At 36.3% G+C, this 21751-nt stretch overlaps 2 protein-coding genes and 1 pseudogene across 2 annotated transcripts; all 3 read right to left on the reverse strand.

Moving 5' to 3' along the window:
• Positions 1–9256: 9256 nt before the first annotated feature.
• Positions 9257–10781, reverse strand: LOC137749308 (signal recognition particle subunit SRP54 2 pseudogene; annotated as a pseudogene).
• A 754-nt stretch (positions 10782–11535) lies between these two features.
• Positions 11536–17409, reverse strand: LOC137707980 (NEDD8-activating enzyme E1 regulatory subunit AXR1-like). The gene is made up of 15 exons (XM_068446937.1): positions 17346–17409; positions 17003–17175; positions 16726–16889; positions 16151–16261; positions 15690–15769; positions 15298–15448; positions 15103–15196; positions 14469–14557; positions 13837–13910; positions 13572–13734; positions 12997–13082; positions 12463–12546; positions 12199–12379; positions 11992–12108; positions 11536–11901 (listed from the first exon to the last, which is right to left on the reverse strand). Exons 1-14 carry the CDS (start codon positions 17381–17383, stop codon positions 12025–12027), a joined length of 1572 nt encoding a protein of 523 aa, XP_068303038.1. The 5' UTR covers positions 17384–17409; the 3' UTR covers positions 11536–11901; positions 11992–12024.
• A 2257-nt stretch (positions 17410–19666) lies between these two features.
• On the reverse strand, positions 19667–20050 carry LOC137709174 (uncharacterized). The gene has a single exon (XM_068448285.1). It carries the CDS (start codon positions 20048–20050, stop codon positions 19667–19669), a length of 384 nt encoding a protein of 127 aa, XP_068304386.1.
• Between the last annotated feature and the right edge of the window lie 1701 nt (positions 20051–21751).

Genomic DNA, 21751 nt, shown 5'->3' on the forward strand with positions numbered 1-21751 from the left:
TGATATTCATGTACCCGTGATTTTATTTGCATATAAAAATAATAGATTTTCTTGAGCAGAAGAAGACGCTTGGTTGTGTATTCAAAGAAACTAGAATCAGAAAGAAAAAAAAGCTCAAAATCTCTAATCTCTTTCTTCCCCGTGTCTCTCTCTTTTCAACTCACTTCCCTTTTTCCTTTCTTTCAAAATCAACTTTTTTTAGGCTTCTATGCTTGCTAAATTGTGCAGCCTATTTCTATGCTGCTGGAGTATCCTATCAAAATGGATCATGAGGAGGAAGTGTTGGATGGACTGAGTATCACCTTAGAGGATAGTCTCGATCTTGAGGAAATATTTCTAAGGCTAAGAATAACATATACGCAATCACGGTAGGAGAAGAAGCTATGGCCAGGAAGCTTCTCGAAGGAAATCCCAAATACTCATCTTCTAAACTCTAAAAAATTGAAATCAAACGATTTTTTTTTTTTTCAAAAATTGATTTATACCTTAGTTGAAGTATTCAAAACTTCAAAATCACCATCTATTTGATAAAAAAATAAAAATAAATAAAAAGCTTGTGTTTCTCTACAAAAGCTATTAGGGTTTTAGCCGGAATGAATGTAGAATAAACAAGGAGTGATGATAGATTTAATTATAGGGTGTGGGTTTATTGATAAATTTAAGTTTTATTATTAATTTTATATTGTATTTGATGGTAATTATACAATATGATAAAAAAGACAATTAACATTTAAAATTTAAGTTGGGTGCAGAAAGATGTTATGTGAGTTCAAATAAAATTTCCCTAACATATATATTATATAATTCTAAACTCATAGTTTTTTGAAATTGGATATTGTTGGATCGAGTTTTGCACGAAATTATTTCATCGGGGAAAGATTAGCCGACGTAACAAGAGTTTAGTCAAGAGAAAGAAAAAAAAATAGTCTCGATAGCCATTTTTTCTTGTAGTTTCAACTTATTACACGCCTAATTAAGCTAACGACTAATTCATTATGTAAAACAAAAATAGATAAAATTTAGTATAATAAGAATAAGCTGATATTTCTAGTATTATTGAACTATATGATTAGGATTGAACCTAGTAAAACTAATAAGTTATCGTACCATTCCGATTAAGTACATTGTAAATCACAAGCATTTCTTAATTCTCATATTTAATTAACAGAAAAATATTTAAAATTTATTGGTAAAGAGAGGAAAAAGAAAAGAGGAAAGACTTTCAAATCGAAGAATTTGAATTTGGAGGGACATTTGAAAAAGAACAACAAAAATTTAACTCTAATCGTGGTTCATGAATCATGAACTGAGATTTGTGAGGGCTTTTATTTTATAATCATCATACGAAAACAATAAAATAATGGGGGGAAAGAAGCACTTAAAAATTATGAGAATCTCTTAAGCTGATGATAAGAACCTGGTTTGTACACAAAAAGAGAAGCCAAAGGCAACAAGCTAGTAATTTTGAAAGCGCTTGCAAACGAAGATTAGGCTGAAAAAGTAGCACGTATACGTTATCAGATCTAAACATCTGTTTGGTGGCACGATATGATTAATAGGACCTTAACGTTGTCTATTAATTATATGACATGTGGTGCTCCAACTCAAGTAGAAACTACAAAAATCTGCATGGACTAGGGCCACGTGTCACGTGGATTATTGAGTATTTCCATGTTACAGAGGGCTGGACATCCTATCTGCTTCTTTCAGGAGAGCAAATTAATTAGCTGGGTTTCAATTTGATTAATGTGTTGGGATAATGGTTCTTGGATTTACCCTTTATATCTGAACAACACCCAATTGATTTTTAGGAATTTTAATGAAAAACTTCATGTACTGTTTATTTTAACAAAAAATCATATTTTTATACTAAAAAGTGAATCATGGTACTATTCACTTTACTCTTTATTTTATCCTTATATTTAAAATTCAAAGTTTTCAAACATTTTCATTAGTTTTCCTTTACTTTTTTATTACTGGAAACTCAGAGTTAAGATTCAGTTTAGTTGGCAGTCTCGATATTGGTCGGTTTGGACCAAATAATAAGCTCATCAGAACTCAAACTTAGGCTTGGTTTGGTACTGAGGTGATTCTGAAAAAAGTTGGTATCAAAAAAAGCTGGGAGCTGTTTTTGTGTTTGGTAAACATTCAGCTTCAACTTTTTTTCACAGTTTTGGGTGAAAAAAAGCCAAAAACAAGAAGCTACAAAACCCAGCTTTGAAAAACCGGCTTTTTTTCACATCTATTTTACATAAAAATTTACCAAACACTATTATACTGCTTTTTTTTTTCAAAAGCACTTTTACAAAAAGGTTTACCAAACATTCTGCTACTTTATTTCACAGCTGCTTATTCTCACAGCACAGCAGAAGCAGCTTTTTTTTCAAAACACAGCAATACCAAACCATAAGTTTAGTTTTTTTCTTTTTTTTTTATAACAAAAGAGAAGAGTTTGAAACTGTTACGATAATTCGAAATAGAGAATTTTCAAATCCAAAATACACGATTAAAACTTAATAAGTTTAGCTTAGTTAAACTTGAAGTTCGAAAAATACTCAAGTACTACTTCCATAAACAGTGAATCCATCATGCTAATAAGCCATCCCTACTAATACAGTGAAGTTTTATTTTTCTCTTTAAGAAAGGACAAAAGAGCGCCAATTTTTTCTTCTTGTTTGTAACAATTATGACATTTTGAATTGAAGCTAAAGTTAAACATTCTTTTCTTTGGGTGAACAATTAATTAAGAGCAAAATCCAAACATAACAAGAATGCACTAATTTGAACTTGCAGAACTTTTTTATTTTCTAAAGTAGTCCGCCATCAAGAGATTCGCAATTGTGATCGTCTAATTCATGATTATAACCAAACTTAATCAAATAATCAGCTGTAAAATTAGTTTCTTAATAAGTATGTTTTATGAGTGAAACCTTTCCTTCAACGAAACGTAATTTTATTGATTGAATTATTTTTCAACTATTTTAAAAGTGTGATGAATGTGTTCCAATAGAAAATGGTGAGTTGTTGATCACTTTGTGGGGGATCCAGTTTTTTTTTTTCTTTATCATTTTCTGTTTGGAAGTATTTAAGAGATAAAAAATGGTGATGCTATGTAACAGTAACAGTGCATATGTGTGAGATTCATCTTGAGTTCTCAATTATTATGATAATCGAATTACTTGAAAGTCGGGTAACTTGATCTAAAATTCATTTGACTCTCATAGTGATTTATATTGATTGACAAGAATCATAGAACCGAGATACATTAGTTGACTATTTGATACCCTAATTAAGTAAGACATATTGTACATGCCTTAGTGGAACAATATTTATGTTAAATGGTGATTTTGTGTATCTCTCTATTAACTATAATATACGGTTTTAAAGGAACCCTAAATACCATATTAAGGATGTCCTTGGTCTAAAAAAAGTTTCATTCTAAGCAAACCCTACTCCTTGCTAGAACACTTCCGTTTGAAGAGAGTAGAAGACAACCTTGTGAACTCAAAGCCATCATGCCTCCCATCGGTGCTGGTTAGTATCAGTCTTCCTTCTTCCTATTGTGATGCATATTGAACTGTGATTGTAGAGCCATGTTGTTAAGATATTAAGTTATTTACAATATGGACCAATTATTCATGCACAAACATTATCAAGGGACAAGAAAAAGTGTTTCGAAACACGAAACATGCAAAGCCAATCACTCTTTTAAGATCTTTCCATTGGCAATTGCAACCAAAGTTATATATCATATTAGAGAAAAGGTGCAAGCAACATGCATATTGTATTGTCTAGAAAACATGTACTATTGTTTGAATTTTTTATTTAAACAACGATATTATCTATACTAAGGAGGTGAAGGAGTGGGCTAAGCCTCACAATAGACTAACAACAATTGGTTCAAATTCGTCTTTAGCGAGAATCGAATCTAAGATTGTTATGGAATTTTTTTTACATTTAATTTGATTTGTTTCTACTTTTTAGGTAAAGTTCTAATTTTCATATTATTCATACAATTGTAAGTGTGGTATAAAACATACATTAGAGTGATCAATTTTAATGAATAATTTTAGATTCAATTCATCCCCACAGTTATAACTTTTGTCTAACAAATAAACGAACTAATCATGTATACAAAAATTGCAAAATTAAGAAAGAAAAGAGAAAGAAAATAAGGTGCGATGTTGAGATCGGTTGGGGGATATGTTTGCTTGGAAAAGGATTCCCCGTCGCTTTACAGCACCACAACTTCATGCAGTTCATATTCTATCTAACTCTAAGCAACCGCCATTTCACGGCACTGGTTGGTGCAGCTGCAGGTGCATCCCGTTTATCCAAGCCAACAGAACTACACAAGTCTTTCTCATGAAGCCAAGGGGTATTTCTGTACCATGAAAATTATACTTTCTGCCATTTTTGCCAATCTGCAAAGGAAGCTATAGCATTATTTTTATATACGTTCTCTAGCTATATCATTATGGGATGACCTTTTCTTAGAACAAGTGAAGGTACTTTGTTGCTTATGATAAGAGTATGATTGCCATTGTCTACGGCTTTAAGCAAAATCCTAACTTTTACAACAAATTAGAGAAATCAGATTTTGTTTACCACCTCAAAAGATATGAAAATACTAAATACATAAGGGGAAAAGGTTTGTCATTCCAAGATGCTAATTGTTAGTTTGATTTAATTTGTCAGCTTTATATACATCATATATAGGTCGCCCATTTGTATGTAATACGTGGTATGCGCACGATGGAGGGTGCAAGTTCGATATAGATTGTTAACATTTTTTTTAGCAACTTCAGCTAGCTTTCAGTCGATCTGGTTGAGTTTGTATGAGGAATAATACAAGTTTAATATATTTTCTATTATCGTAAGTTTTTAGAGTCATTGTTTAACATGGTATTTCTCTCTGATCTGATTGGAAATGCGCACAAAAAATGATGTAATACACAAGATTCAATCCAAATTTCTTTTATTCCATCATCTCTAACTCTAATTGTTGATTTTTTTCACATTTTCTAGCATACCATAAAATTTAAAAATAAATCATTTGCTAGTGCCATACAAATTTTAGAATTGTAAAGGAACTTCCGTTTTCATAATAGAAATGCTTATATTAGTCACTCACTCACGTATGATTGATTTCTAACTACAAATGCATGTGAGTTTTATTATAGAGTTCATATACATTAACGATCAGAAATTATTCATACGCCTACACTCACTAAGGTCTTTAGTTCGAGAAGTTTCCACACTCCTGCAAAATAATTAAATAATAATAGAATATTACCCCAAAAAGAAAACCAAAGATTGTGCAATCTTAGTAGTTGTGCTGTCATTATTAAACACAACAATGTTAGCTGAAATGGAGTTGTTAAACCATACTACCATACTACAAATCATACTCCGAGTTGCCACACTCTCTCTCTAGGCTGGTTTGGTATTGTTGTGCTTTGAAAAAAAAAACTGTTTTTGCTGTGCTGTGAGAATAAGCAGCTGTGAAATAAAGCAGCAGAGTGTTTGGTAAACTTTTTTTATAAAAGTGCTTTTGAAAAAAAAAAAAGCAGTATTATACTGTTTGGTAAACTTTTATGTAAAATAGATGTGAAAAAAAATCGGTTTTTCAAAGCTGGGTTTTGCAGCTTCTTGTTTTTGGTTTTTTTTCACCCAAAACTGTGAAAAAAAGCTGAAGCTGAATGTTTACCAAACACAAAAACAGCTCCCAACTTTTTTTAATACCAACTTTTTTCAGAATCACCTCAGTACCAAACTAGGTCTCTCTCACACACATGAAGGCGGCAGGCCCATGAAGGCAGGTATGTCCCACAGATATAAAACTGGGCCTCCTTAATGGCAGCATTAATGCGCCATCTAGAGTAGGCCACCATCTTCCATCCACTGCTTTATGTCTGAAGGCCATTACACACGTGCCATCTGCAATTCCCTTTATTCCCTCCCATCCGTTGTTTACTTTAAGCTTCTTTTTTTATTATTATTTTTTTTTGTTGTTTAACTCTAGCTTCTGGTTTTGGTATCTTTAAGAATTTGAATTTCAAAATAATGTAAAAAAAGTGAAAAAAAAGAAACATAATGTCAAGCAATATTTGGGAAGGCAAGAGTGCACAAGGCGAATAATTCTATTTTTTGTTTTTTTATTTTAAATAAATGATATTATTTATACTAAATAGTGAAGCAGCAATAATGTGGTTCAAATTTACTTTTGACGAAAATCAAATATAAGATCTCTCACTTATAAATGAAAAAACTAACACATAATCGTAGCATTAAATGACATACTTCTTTGTGTCATAAATTATAACATGGGTCGACGACTCAGTTGATATCTCACTCAGAAAATTTTATTTTGCAAGGAGCAGAGAAGGACAAAGAATAGGGCCAAGCTTGCCATTCATTTCGATGTCATTGTCAAGAGATGGCATCAATCAACTCATGGACTCTTAAGTCTTCACCCACTTATTCCCACACGAAACCAAAACAATATCATCATGTTGTTTAATTCCCAATCCATTTTTTCTTTTATTGTTATTTCATGGAATGGAAGCAAATTATTTATAAGCTGTTGGGCCAATGAAAGCGCCGCTGCAGCAGATTGTTGCTTCTTTTCCACTATTTAAAATAGGATGATGTTATCCGCACACTTATTTTTACCTCTTACATACTTCTTTTAATTTTCGACTATCGAATCAAATGAATTGAAGAATATAAAAAAAACAAAGTAACAAGAGTGTGTCAGAGGTAAAACAAGTGTGTAAATAACACTACCCTTAAAATAGAGAAATTTGAGTTCATGGATGATATTTTGCTTTGTTTTCCTTAATTGTGTATTTTATACAATTGACATCTATATGTGTACGTAAACAATTTAAGATATAAATTAAAAAGAAAAAGCAAATTGCCGCAGTCGTGAGGTGTGCAAGCTCTAAGTTAACCTTAGAAGGTTGCGTAAGAAAGTTGTCTATATATGAGTCTTAACACTGTAAGATCTGCAACATGAGAGTCTCTTCTAGTGAGATTTTTAGTGTGTCGAGAATACAGTTTATATATACAAATATCATAATATAAGTGGTTAAAAATCTTTTTTTCATGTAAGTAAACACTTGTATTATGACATGGTATAAGGACTATGTTCCCAATACACTGAAAAATCTTTTTTAATCCTATACCCACACTATAAATAAATACAGTTTATATATACAAATATCATAATATAAGTGGTTAAAAATCTTTTTTTCATGTAAGTAAACACTTGTAATATGACATGGTATAAGGACAATGTTCCCGATACATTGAAAAATCTTTTTTAATCCTATACCCACACTATAAATAGCACAACTCTAAACGATCCTGTTCAAACTCATTTAACACTTGTTAGAAACTATCTATCATTGCATTGAAAATCAGTAACATACTTGTAGTTACTAATATATTATCTGCACTAAAAATAATAATTGTAGATTTGTAGGTCTCACTTTGCCGGCTTGAAGGGATTTTCAAAATTTTATTTTAGAAAGTGATTCTCTTCAGATTGTGATAGCGCTAAATGAATATTCTATCAATCTATCTACCATTGGGCATATAGTTGAGGATTCGAAGGCTCTAATTGCCTCCGTCACTGTACCCCGGACCTGATCTCTGATCTTTTATTGGAAGAAGCTTTGATGTTACGTGTCCTGTAATTCCCTTTTGAAATGAAATGAAATGCTGTCGCTATTTTCTCAAAAATTTCTAATCCTCCGTACGGCCCAATGGACCATTGTCGGATGCAATGAAGCCCGAGGCACAAAGCGAAAAGTATTACTCAAAAGTGCCGCCAAATTATTGTATTGATCACAATGGTATTGATTTTAAAAAAAATTTTGAGTTTTAACGATAAAAATAAAATAAAGGATAAAGTGAATAGTATCAAAATTGATTTTTTAATGTAAAAATATGATTTTTTTGTTAAAATGAAGAGTACCTACAGTGAGCTTTTCGTTAAAAGCACCCTTGATTTTAAGTTGGTTTTGACATCAAATGTTTTACTACTGTTGGTGTGTGATTTTAATATCAGTGGTTTGTAGTATTGTTGGTTTGTTAGTTTAGGATCTTGTGTGTGTGCGCGTTTAATTTATTCGCTTTGCAGATAGCAATGAAGTATTATGGAGGGAGGCAAATATCTGAGGAAGATTTAGAAGGGGCATTGCTGGTTGGCATGAGTCCCAACGAGAGAAGACGCTTTGAGAAGAAAAAAGGAGTTTCTTTAATGCATTCTAAGGGGAGTATTCAACCAGATGCGGAGCAGGAGAAAAATACAGTTACCATGTCCACATCTGCCATTGTGAACGCATCGGAAGCTGACACTCTACGTGATTCATGCACCGCTGAAGCAGAAACATTTACCGGAACAGAAAATGGAAATACTTTCATGGTGAAGGATGGTGATTTGGGGACTGAAGAAGAAGCTTTTGCTGTTGTTGAGAAGAACATGAACTCGGACATGAGTGGAGTTGCCGATAGTCATTTTGTATCTGTTGTAAATGCTGGTGATGATGGTGATGGTGGTGGTGATGGTGAGAGTAGAGATACACCGAATGGATCAGTTACATTTGGTCATGCCGCAGATGGGGCAACTTCCGAACGTAAACATAGATCAGAAATGTCACTTTGGCAAGCAAGTTGTGGATCATCTGCTAAGGGAATATGGCGAAGATGGTATTTCTCAATTTTACTAAAGGTGGAGACAAGTGATGATTGAATCTGTTCATCCTCGCTTTTTTTTTAACCTGCCGGCTGGGATATAACGCCCAGGCACAATTTCTTGTAGTGCTAATTATATCACATATGGAAGTTAGTGCTGCTTTGGATACATGTCGTGGCACCATCACATCGTCATCGTCATCTCTCCCTTCGCTTTTTGTCTATGCTTGACGCGATTTATTTTATAATTACGTTTAGCTGCTGAAATTTTGTTCCTTTGTGCAAGGGGTTGATAACGGGCACTGTTTTTTCCAGTGCTAGGAGGGACTTCGGCAAATTTAGCGTCTACAATCCTGTCAAGAAGGCTTCATCTGCTGAATGTTTATGATCAATACCAATAGACCGTAGGACTAATAAGTGGCTTGTAACTTATTAATCAGTGGGAATATGTAAACTTAAATGAAACAACATCCAAATAAACATGGAGAAAGGCACAAAAGATAATTAGTTATTAGTCTAATTAATCAAAAGCCACAACACCACAAAAATCCGCTTCATTTTTTACCAAAACACTACTAGTTACAGCCTCCCAGATTCATCAAGCTTCTCAAACCACCCATGCCCCCAGTCTGGTTGAGCAGCTGCGGATTACTACTCATATTCCGGGTTAACGCACGCATGTCGCCACCGTTCAAACTCCGAAGCAGCGCTTTCCTCTTGCTAAAATTCTTGCTAGCAGCTTTGCACACTTCAATCAGCTCTTCTACTTGTCTAACTTGATGACCAGAACCTTGTGCTATCTGTTTTATCTGCAACTCGCTTATCTTGGGGTTCGGGCTATCCAACTCTTGAGCTGTCATCGAATCCATCATGACCAAGAACCGCTTCATCTGTTTCTGACTTTCCTGATCGTCACTAATTCCTGCAGGAAATAACCGGCTCGTACATTCTGCGGGCAGCATCGAAGCGAGCTGGCTAGGTGTGCCGACGTTTAGCATGGTCTGAAACCACACTTGCAAAGTCCTTATTGTAAATCCGCCCTGTAAAATCTTTTCTGTTATCTCTGCGCATTGATCCATTGGAACAGCTTCGCTAATCTTGTTCACAAGTCCAGAAAAGTCCCCCATGCCCAGCAGACGCCGGACAAAGGGTTTCACATCGAAGGCTTCCAACTGATCCATATGCCCTCCCGTTCCAATAAATATGACAGGACTCTTTGTTGCTGCAACAGCGCTAAGAGCGCCGCCACCCTTTGCGTGTCCATCCATTTTTGTAACAATGACAGCTCCAACCGCAACGCTTTGCTTAAACGCTTGCGCTTGATGAAAAGTAGACTGACCAATGCTCGCATCCATAACAAACACAACAAGGTCCGGACAAATTGCCTCGGAAAGTTGACGCATCTCTTCAAAAAGAGCAGCTTCTTGCTTGTGCCTCCCACCAGTATCCACAATTACGAGATCAAAATTATTGTTCTGATCGTTTTTTAACCTTTCCACACCTTCAACAGCGATCTTTACAGGGTCCGCCTCTGTGTAACTTCCATAAAACGGAACCTTAGCCTTGGCAGCGTTTTGCTTCAGCTGATCGAAAGCGCCAGCTCTGAATGTGTCCGCACACACTAAGGCGGGTTTCCAACCTTTGTTCTTATGATAATACGCGTATTTTGTACACGTTGTGGTTTTTCCAGACCCTTGTAAACCAACAAACATGACAACTTGACTCGGTTTCTTCCCTTTTTTGGGTACAAGCTGATCGTGTTTCCCTGCTGGATCTTGCAGCATTTGGCAGAGTTGATCGAACACTGCTCGCTGAATGATCTTGCGCTTGTTGTGACCGGCAGCGAGATCGGACAGACTGACAGTCTTTTTAATGTTGATCTGCATGTCGCGAACAAGGTTGAATTGGACGTCGGATTGAAGCAGAGCGCGGCTGATTTCGTTGAGGCAGTCGTTCAGGACCTTCTCGTCGACCACCGTCGCCTTGATCATCTGCTGGAGGGCACGGGTTACGCTCCCTCCTAATTCCGCCAACACCATTGTTGGTTGTGTGATTGATCGGTTTGGCTTGGTTGTGAGTTTTGGTTGGGTTTGGCTAAAAGTTGAAGGTCAAGATAGCTTATGAGTTCAAGTTTTCCACGAGTTTGTGTTGTCTTTTTAGAGTTCTATTTATAGTTTTAAGTTTGGTCTTCAAGTAATCTCCTTTCCTATCCTATCCTCGTTGGGAGAGATACTCTCATGTCACTAATTCACCATACTAGATAGGATGTCAGGAGTTTAAACTTTAATTTGTTTCTTCTCCTAACTGTAAATTATTTCGATCAATTTTTCCATTGCCCAAAGCTAAAACCTCGCATCATCCGTTGATCAAATTATCACAACCATTGGATCAACAACACATACACACTTTACATAAAGACTTTTACGAGACTCAAAAAGACAAATACTTATTACACTCGAAGTTCTCTCTTGTACTTTTGTTCTTGTAGCACACTATCTTTCCTTTGCTTTCTTTTCGATGAACACAACGCACTTTGCTGGTCCTCCTTACGAGCAAAGAGATCGCACACAGCTTCGTCACACAGATGAATGATATGATATGATGGAATGATATGCAAGGTATGAAGTGCACGTCTTCAATACTTGGACCTAGAAACTAGGACACACCTAAAATCTATATCATGTACAATCTAAAAAATTAGCCAACTAAAAAGCTTGCGCTTTGACAAATACAATGTATAAATAAACAGATTTAAAAAAAATATATTTTATTTTATTTTATTTACTTGATAAGTATAGAGAAATAATTATCCATGCATATTGATAAGCCACATAAAACTTAAACGACTTTCAATTTCAGTGAATTTTTGCAACATTAATCTTTTGATGATTACCTAAACAATGTAAGTGAGCCCAAACAAGTAGTTAACGCAGTACGAGGGCATGTATACTTAATAAGAAATCCATTTCATAACAAATTGGAAGTCAAATGTTATATATATTGTATCACTCTCTCCATCTCTCACTCTCTTATATCTTCTCTCTTTGCCAGACTGACATATCCAGGATAATGGAATGAGAAACAAAACTACAAAAATCATGTTTCACTGCAAACTGCCCAATCTCAACTGCAGAAACAAAGCCTCCGATCAATAGCACGTAAGATCGCTGTGACCTCACTCCAATCGTAAAACGTTATCTGCAAATGAAAACCAAAACTTAGTATAGCTCAATGTAACAGAAGTTGCAAGTGCTACATACCGGATGTTTACCAGACGTGAAAACATACCATCATTTTATATCATTTCAGGCTTTAGAGCCGCTACAGAGACAACAATTGAGACTTATGATCAATGCCGTTGAAGACAAAAGTTCCGGAAAGGGGCACAAACTGTCTTGTTATAAGCTGTAACAGTGTCAGAACAGTAAATGTCACTTTAAGTAGCTATATGATATCACTAATCTCTACATACAAAGCAGAGCTAGAAACACAAACCTTAATCACTTCCTGAGATGCAATTCCTCCAATGAAAGCAGCAACTGGGTGGAGCTCGGCAGCACCAAATCGACACATCTCATTAATTAGGTCCTCGTTTAATGTAACGCTATTGCAGCCCACATCACTCAGCAGGCCAACAGCTGTAGTCTTCAATCGAGATATGTCCTCGTCCATTAAACTATGGGAAAAATGAACATGCATAATCAGTACAATATTATAAATTTGTACCGTAATATAGTCATAAACAGTATTAGGTGTTACCCATCAAATTGCCCAGGAAAACTGTTGTAATTGGCAGCAAACCGATCGACAGCTCTAAGCAAAACATAAAATCCAGCAGCTACACTGTCATGGAAATCAAATGAAATAGTGAACTTTAAGCAAGACAAATCCACAGTTATATGTAATGTATATTCCTTTCTTATTTTGGGTTGGGGGATAAATACTTTAGTTCATTTGCTCTATTTTTTCAGGAAGGGGTTGAATTCCGCCAAAACTTCCATTAGTTTGCCTCAAGTAAAATTTAAGAAAATATATGTGGTGGGAGAAAAACAACGTTATCTAATCCTTTAAATAAATAAAATAAAACAAATCTATCAAGAAAACACATGACAATTCCCCTTCTACTCTGACAAGTAGAAACGTTTTAAATAGATAAGAGTGGTACTATACAATATGTAAAAGGATTCTGGAATCTTTATTGTTCAGATCTTCAAGAATATATCATCCCACAAAAGAAATAATAATTCTACAAACAAGATAACAAAAATCCAACGTAACAAAATCATAATGTACCTGTGATCCTCATCTGTTAGAAGCTTCTGCAACTCTAGTGCGGTTGGAGAATTGAACTCATCTTCGACTAGGCGATACCTGCAAACCTACAAAGCAAAGATTAGTGTTCAACTGAAGTCCGCTAGGCAAACATCAAGAAGCTTAAGTAAAATGTTTCTGAAAGACTACGACATCAATCCCTAATATGCACACTGCATTCCTAGCTAAAATTCCACAGGAAAGATGCCTCAGATCTAAACTCCAACTGTTTTGCAAACCTTATGGTCCAAATTGTATCCACAAATGGGGAAAAGTCATCACAAGACTCTATTTCATCACTGGATAACTACTAAATATTCTAAAAATAGTAGCAATCAAATAAATTATAAAGAGTAAGTCTATGGAGTACAGAATCAATTGGATTCCTTACCACAAAAAGAAGTTACAAAATGGTGAAAACTTATTAAAAAAAAGGTAGGTGAAATTAGAATCTTATGAACATGTTTGGATCCACATTTACAATTAAAAGAATACTTGCAGGACTGGGGAAGCAAAATATGTCAGTCACACAATAAAGTGGAACTCGACACACTTACTTTGAGTTTTCTTGCATTCTTGCAGAAACTTTTTATTGTTGTCTTTGAGATGCTGTTTGGATCCCTACCAATTTTTTTCAGAATAGTCCTAACCCCTTGCTCAATAACAAGATAATCAGCCTCAGCCTTGGCTTGGTAGAGTTTCTGCAAAGATATATAGTGCCTACAAGAGAGTACAAAGAACTCTTGCATCAACAATTATTTTTTTTAAAACACAAAAAAAGAGAGAAAGAAGAAAGGCTAGATTATAAGATCGGTCACTAACTCTGTTGAAGATGTCATATCTGGTATTGATCCTTCAAGAGGTGCCTCGCCACCACCTTCATTTTCTATGAACTCCTGCAAAGTGAAGATTTCTGATTATGCTAGTCAAGAAATTGACAATGGTATGGATCTATTGGACAAGCTAATTATAAGCATGTGATTTTCTCAATCAAAAATATTGATAAGCTACTTACTTATCCATTGTAAGTGGCTGAAATCTCTAAATTCAAGGAAGACAAACTCAGCATGAGAACTCTGAACACATATTCTCTTTGATCATGTTGGGTGTTTCACATAAAATCCCCCAAATCTAGCATAAACACGTAGGAATGGGGCTCAAAGCTATGTGTTCAAAATATGCATGAATGGTGGTCAACTGCCTAAACATTACGCTAATTACCACTAAACAATTTTGAAAATCAGAGTTTCAGTCTTGAAACTTATAGGCCGATCGGTTGTTTTCCAGAGAAAAACAGAGGGCCTGGAAGCCAAATCAGGAAAAGAGGAATCTATTTGAAACCATAAATGATGTGCAATATGGTGATAACCACTTTATTCTGAGCACCTCAGTTTAACACAAAAAAAATTAAGCATGCTATATCCAGTTCTCATGGAACAAACAAACAAACAAACCTTCAACGCTGCCACCATCACCCAAAAATCAGATGAATTGGAATCAACTTCCACACAGCTATCTCCAATAACCTGTTGCAAGTCTGAACCTAAGAGATAAAATGAGAAGAAAAACAGAATTAACCACTTGTAAAGTCAGACTGATATTCAACCACCAATAATCAAGGCTGAAATGCAGTATGATCATAACCTCCAAATAAGTATACGACAACACCCAACAAAGATGTATAAATCTTCCATCAGCTATGGATGACGCCATTTATCTTTTCTTTCCAGATTAATTATATTATGTGAATGACAGGGGAAAGATGGATAAACTCTGTTCGTCCGAAACAATGCAAGCAATAATGCCAATTCAACCCCAACTCCATTGGAGTGAGAGTAGGATATAATAATCACCAAGCGTGCCTGGCACACTGTCATCCATGCAAGTACTCTAAGTTTCTAACCAAGCTCAACTTGCAGCTCAGGATTACCAAAAATATTAAAATATTTCATTAACATCAATAATCAGTCAGAATGAAAAACATAAGTGATGATTATTTTTCCGTTCTTGGAAATTTAACAAGACAACATCATCTTCTGAAATAATATACTGGGAAACTACAACCAAACTTAAAAATGATACACTTACTAATTCCTCGTGGAGCAAAGACTTTGAAGGAGGCCTCAACGGCTTCTTTATAGTTATCTTCATCTAGTGCAGTCATCCTAGCTTGAATAAGCTCCTAAGTAATCCAAGATAAATGGGAAATCAATAAACATATTTAGTAGAAAGCAATTGAAAGAAGAAAAACAAACATAAAATGTATAAATCAAGCAGGTAAACCTTGAACTCTTTTCTCTCTTCCCTAGTTGATGGAAGTTTACCATCATGATTTTTGGCCCACTCCTCTGCCATCTTGACAAGAATGAGGACATATGGCGTGTGTTTGTGAGCAACAGGATCCGACACATCTAAATCAATGTTTTCTGCATACCTACAATAGATAATAGAATCCATTCAGAATCTTGAAAACCAAACACACGGTGTATATTATTGAACCATTGATTCATTACGCAACACACACAAATAGGTTAAGAAATCAGAATACCAGTCATTAGTGGCGAAGGCCAATTAGCATAAAATAAAAGCCATATGCAAATACTTAGTTATCAGAAATCCAAATAAGTAACTCTGAAAATGTCTCAGATGAAAACACAAAAAGCAGAATTTCATACCTTTTCAGCTCAGGCCATGGATTATTTAAACGAAGGTCATCCAGAAAATGTTCAGGCTTTGACTCGATCACAGTATGTTCCTGCCCAAAAAAAACATAGAGAAAATGGAGAACCTATTCAGATTCAAAGAAAAATATTATAACGATAGCTCTGTGAGATCCATTTTTGAACCTTTCCATCTAGATAATTGTAAGTTTGGATAACAAACCATATCCATATAAGCAATTTGAAAGCATGTTCTGTTTTCTTATGACGAAGACCTATCATCGAAAGACGAAGACCTATCATCAGTACACTATCAATCTTCAAACTAGGCACAGCTGTAGAGTAACATCATATCTCATCCCTCACAATTTCCATTACTCTCACCAATTGGAGATAAAAATTCAAATGCTTAAATTCAGGAATATTAATACCAAGACAGAGACAACAATTTCATCAAAAACTCAAAACTGCATTACCTTCAAACTGATACGGACAAGCCCAGTGAGGCCATAAGAGCGAGCAAAGATCAGTATCACATTTGCCTCCCTGCAGATTCTATCAAGCTTTACCATTGAACGTTCCCCTAGCTGATAGTTGAAATTAGAAAATCAGGGATATTACAATTAACAAGAGTGACAATAGAAATCGAAAAATACAAGTAATCGCAACAGAATCTAATGACCTAGATTCTCAATACAGTCCGTCAAAGCTATTGCATACCGAGGACAAATTCTTGTAACTTCACAAAGTCAGGTAAACTTAACATCCACCATCCAAATAGCCACTAAAATTAAGCATAAAACTAAACTAGGCAAGTTTTATAACAAACAAGGAAACAAAGAAATGCTGAGTATAAGGCATGTACATAATCAAATTCTATTTACGAATGTATCAATATCACATGCTCACTATAAAAAAATAAAAATAATAAATAAATAAATAAATAAATAAACATTGTAATGAGAATGCAGGAATGTAAGGAGAAAACTTGGTAATGAAGTTGTCATGTAAAAATATGTAAGCATACTTTGGCTATCAGTAGAGCCCATACCTGAGTAGCTACAACCAAGGTAAACTGAGAAAAGAATGATGGGTTGGTCTCAATCAAAACCTCCGGATACTCTTCGATAAACTTCGCCTTAACGGAATCATTCAGCTCCTGAAGAAACTGGCAAACGCATTTCGCTTTCGATTTCCCAACGCTCGATTCATCAACTACCAAAAACCCAACCACCAAAATGCATAAAACACTCAAAAAAACAGTAATCACACGTGAAAACAACAAATTCAAAACATACCCATTTGACCAACACAAAAATTAAACATACCCATGAAGTTATTTCCGAGGTCACCCAATTCGACTTTAGATCCATCGATGACGGTGATGCTTCCAACCCCGCCAAGAACAAGGTTCTTCAAGGTTTCGGAGCCCGTGGGGCCGCAATTCAGTAGGCATATGCTGGCTTTCTCTAGGGCTGCCTGCCCCTGCTCGCCCCAGATTCTGCAATTTCAAATGGGTGTAAACAAACAGAGGATTAGATTTTAAGCGAAAAGGATTGAACGAACAAAACCATTTCGAAAAGGATTGAACGAGTTGAGAGTGGCGTCTGGAGAATTTGGGGGATGGTGGAGGACAAACGGGGAAGAGGGGAGACGAGAGAGAGGGAGTACCTCAGCTGGCGATCGTATTTAGCTTTGGGTTCGGCCATTGATGCTTTTTTTTTCTTTTTTTCTTTTTTGCTCTGTGAGTCTGCGATTACAGAAAAAACTCTAATAAATCGCTTGGTAGTTACGCAGAACTTCACACAGTGGTGCCGGAAGGGATATTAACATAGTACATTGTCTTTTCGCTTTTCAATTATCTTCTTATTTTTCCTTTTTTACAAAAATGAAATTTGAAATAGAAGTCTCACGAACTCCATTAAAATCCAAATCCATGTTCTCTCAAAATTCATAAAATTATTCTTTGAAATCTTATTTGAATACACCCTTTAGTGTTGGGAGTGAAACGAAATTATCGAATTGTAAAATTTATGGAAGGAGGATGCGTTTCGTTAATGGAAGTGGTTTCTATACACTTCTTTCATTTGCATTCTAGCCTTTGAATATGATAAATAAAAACAAAATTAAACATGAGTGCATAGAGTGTGAAATGAGTGTGGAAACCGTTTTACTTTATTTTTAACTCATCCGATAGGGTTTACGGGGAGGCCTCCATCTCCTCGCTCAATGCCTTGGTTCAAGTCACTTCCAATGCGTTTAATGGTGCTAAACCTATTATCGTCTGAACAATGGTTGTTTACCTGTTTGGCCCAGCTCATGAAGCATGCTCCTTCAATGATTCAATATTGGGAAATAGTTGACTCATGCAGGGGCATATTGGGAAATAACTCACTCGTGCAGGGGCACAATTGCCCCCGCACAAGTGAGTGTGTTATGCATCCATTGATGGGGAGCCCTTGCTCCGGCAGTTTAACCAGCCTATTTTCTCAGCCTATGTATGATCTGGTCTTCATGAGTAAAAATAGCTCAGTCATCCCGGACAACTCCTTGAAAGGATACAAACTTACGTGCGCATGTTCCAAACCAATGATACTGAGATAGAACATGGAATCAAAACTGATCACTGTCACAAGGATAAGCAAGAATAGCAGCAGTTACTTGCAGTTGCATGAACAAGAACATTCTGGTAAAAACGGAGCTACTACCGAAGACTCATACATCCGATACCAAGCAAGAAATTTTATCATGTCAGAAGTTAAAAAACGGAACTAATTTAAATGAGCAGTTAAAAAGTCACCGATGTATAAGAGTTAACGACAAAGCCCTCTTTCTTTCTCAGCAGATTCAGCACTACCTATTGGGAATGCTACAATAACTCGACTTAAGGCGTGAACAAGATGCACAACAAATCAACAATTACAATGTAGAACTAAGCCATAAACGCATAATGAGTTCCGAACATCAAACAGTGAAGGCATTTCCGTTGTGGCACCAAAATCAGAAACTAAATAACTACATTCTTGCATCTTTGAGTTGAATGACCGCTATTAAAAAGTTCGTAGATTTAATGAGTCAATACAAGTACTGTTTTATCTAAAGAAGACAAACTATCTAAGTTAATGATACATTCAGAAATTAACTACAACTGCAAGCCTGCAACACTTAATAAGCAAAGCAGAACATAGCCTATTCACTACAAGACTTGTATCAATTGCACAGACAAAAAAACATGAGCCACTACCAAAGATGCAAACCACAACGCCAAGTAGAAACATGGATTCTTGTAAGTAACCGTCCATCATGGCAAAGAAGCCGTCTTTCCTTATCAGCACTACCGTGTCAGATTTGTCTTGAGACCAAACCCCATCCAAGGAAAACAAGTCCCATAATTCACACGCAATAACTCTATTTACGGCGCAAATAAGATGTCCAATTACGCGGCCAAATACCACAATTCAGGTAATTTCAGCACAACATTACAATATGAACCCATCACAATTTAATGGAAACCCTGAATGAGTGCAAAAACATCAAACAGTTCAAGCGCGTCTCATGGAATACAACCATACCAAAGAAGCCGTCTTTCTTTATCAATACTACCGATTTAGATTTGTCCCAAAATGAAAACCCATCAACGGAAACAGTACACATAATTCACACACAATAACTCAATTTGCGGCGCATATAAGATGAGCAATTAAGCACCCAAACACCGCAATTCGGGTAACTTCAGCAACATTATGAACCCATCACAATCGAATGACAACCCCCAATGAACGCAAAACATCAAACAGTTAAAGCGCATCCCAATTCAATACCCAAATCATAAATCAACCCAAAAATTGCTCTGTTACGAAACTTTTCAGTAAATTTTATTAATAATCTCAGCTGTATCTTAAGCAATTCTCCACCAAGGTACTACCACAAACTACAAATTAAAAAACCTAATCTACAACAAGGGTTCAACAGAACATTCTACAATTTCCAATTCAATGTGCAGCAAGAATGTCCGTACTAAACAGATCGATTATCGGATCTGGCGAGTCGTGAACCGGGCTCGAGGGGCTGAGGAACATAACGGACTTGGTGGCCGCGAGCTTCTTCCTCTGGGGGCATCTGGGGCCGAAGATCCGACCCGAGAAGCAAGGAAATCCCTCCATCGCGTTGACCATGGGAAGACCTGCGTCGGACACCGGAGACAACGGCGGCGATACACGGACCTGAGAGAGCCAATTGAGCTGGTGCGATCTGGCCCTGCTGATTCGGGAGTCTCGGATTTGAGCGAGCGCGCCGGGCTTTAGGTATTTGAGAAATGGCTCGGGCGACCGATTGGGGGAGGACCGGCGGTGAAGGGATCTAGATCGGCGGTTCATGGCTGGGAGAGGGAGAGGGGGAGAGAGAGAGAGAGAGGAAGGGAGGGAGAAATGGGGGGGGGGGGGGAATTGGTGGTGGTTTGTAGAGAGAGAGATAGAGAGAGAGAGAGGGAGAGATGGAGAGGGTTAGGTTTTGTGGGGGTTTTAAGGTTTGGGGGAGGGAGGAGAGAGAGGCGGGAAGAAGTGGAGGGAGAGGTGGCTGCTAGCGTTTCAAAACCAAAGAGAGGCGCGGAAACTTCCAATACTGAATAGAAATAGTAGGGTTTTTTTTTTTTTTTTTTTGGTTGTTTTTTTTGTTTTTTGGAGCGTCGTGGTGGTGTGGTCCGGTTATGGGCAATGTGGCTGAGCCTGCGTTGGCTGGTGGGTGCTCGTTGTCGACATGTTGTGAAAGACTGCGAAAGAAACCAAATGGCTGGGATTGGTTTCCTTTTTAAATTTGATAAATGAAAATGCACCATGCGATACAAGTAATATAATTGACTATTACGTTGTTGAATATGTCAAGGAAAGAGTCTGGAACGAATAATCTATCTGAAGAAATGGTAAATTAGCGCAAAGACATTTGTATTTTAAGCTTGATATGTTGCTTTGGTCAATATGGAAATGATCTTACCCTTCTTCGTCTCATTTAGTTTGCAAAAGAATTGGCTCATTGATTTCATTTCATACAAATGATTCAGAAGAAAAGGATGAGAAAGATGGAAAGATGAGAGTGAAGGTTAGGGCATGCAGAAAATGGATGAGAACGACAACACAAAATAACCTAATGCAAACGAAGATAAAAACCCAAATCATAGGTTGCAAAAGCGCAACCTAGAAGGGCAAAATTGTCTTTTGCCTATAGCACAGATGGAAAAAAAGGGCAACAACAAGTGGATGGGAGGGCATTTTAGGGAGTTCACTGCTGGTGAACAGTAAATTTTGTTTGGGTTTTAGTATAGATGAGTTCACCGTTGGTGAACAGGAGACTTTTGTTTGGGTTTTGGTAAAGATATATATATATATATACACACACACACACATACATACATACACATATATATAATATGATGTGTGTTGTTCGGAAATAAGAAGTTTAAATTAAACTTTTATTATGTTGTAAACTTGCAATACGCAATAGTATTGAATTTATTTATGAAACGAGTAGAATGTACCTTTTATATCATTAAAAAATGACAAATATCAATATTTGTTAGAGATGTGCTATAGTTTAAATCGTTACCGTTATGTCATGGGTCAATTGCTATATACCTTAATTTTATAAACGACCGTTCCCTTGTGGATGTGATGACATACTAAAATTGTCATGGTATTCCCCTTTTTTATTTCTTTTGGACAATTTGAGGGGACAATACGTGAAGAGTCATAAGAGCTCTTGTATAAAAGCTTGTATTTGCCAATATGGGGCAATATACTTGTTGACCTTAAAAACTACCAAGCCTATGTGGTGCGTAGGCCGAGTAATTAATAAGATAACTACATCCTTTGGTTCGATGCAGGGCGTGCCAACTCATCGGCCGAGTTCAACCGGGGAGTAAAATATGTTGATGTGGCGTTGATCGCGCTGCTGACTTCTTGATCTTGTGACTGCAGCCAAGGAAGGAACACGTCTCGGCCTTCGGGTTCTAGAGCCTAAAGAAAAGGTTGCTAGTTCTGCGAAGTTCAATATCAAATTCGGCTTTCAATGTGCCAAATGTAGTA

Source organism: Pyrus communis, chromosome 11, assembly GCF_963583255.1.
Source record: "Pyrus communis chromosome 11, drPyrComm1.1, whole genome shotgun sequence".
In the NCBI taxonomy this organism is placed as follows: Eukaryota; Viridiplantae; Streptophyta; class Magnoliopsida; order Rosales; family Rosaceae; genus Pyrus; species Pyrus communis.

Coding starts and splice junctions, on each gene's coding strand:
- LOC137709174 (XM_068448285.1), bottom strand. CDS start 20,050: ATGAACCGCCGATCTAGATCCCTTCACCGCCGGTCCTCCCCCAATCGG.
- LOC137707980 (XM_068446937.1), bottom strand. CDS start 17,383: ATGGCCGAACCCAAAGCTAAATACGATCGCCAGCTGAG. Junction 15,197..15,297: donor AAGAGAGAAAAGAGTTCAAG/GTTTACCTGCTT, acceptor TGGATTACTTAG/GAGCTTATTCAAGCTAGGAT. Junction 13,911..14,468: donor TGATGGTGGCAGCGTTGAAG/GTTTGTTTGTTT, acceptor TTCACTTTGCAG/GAGTTCATAGAAAATGAAGG.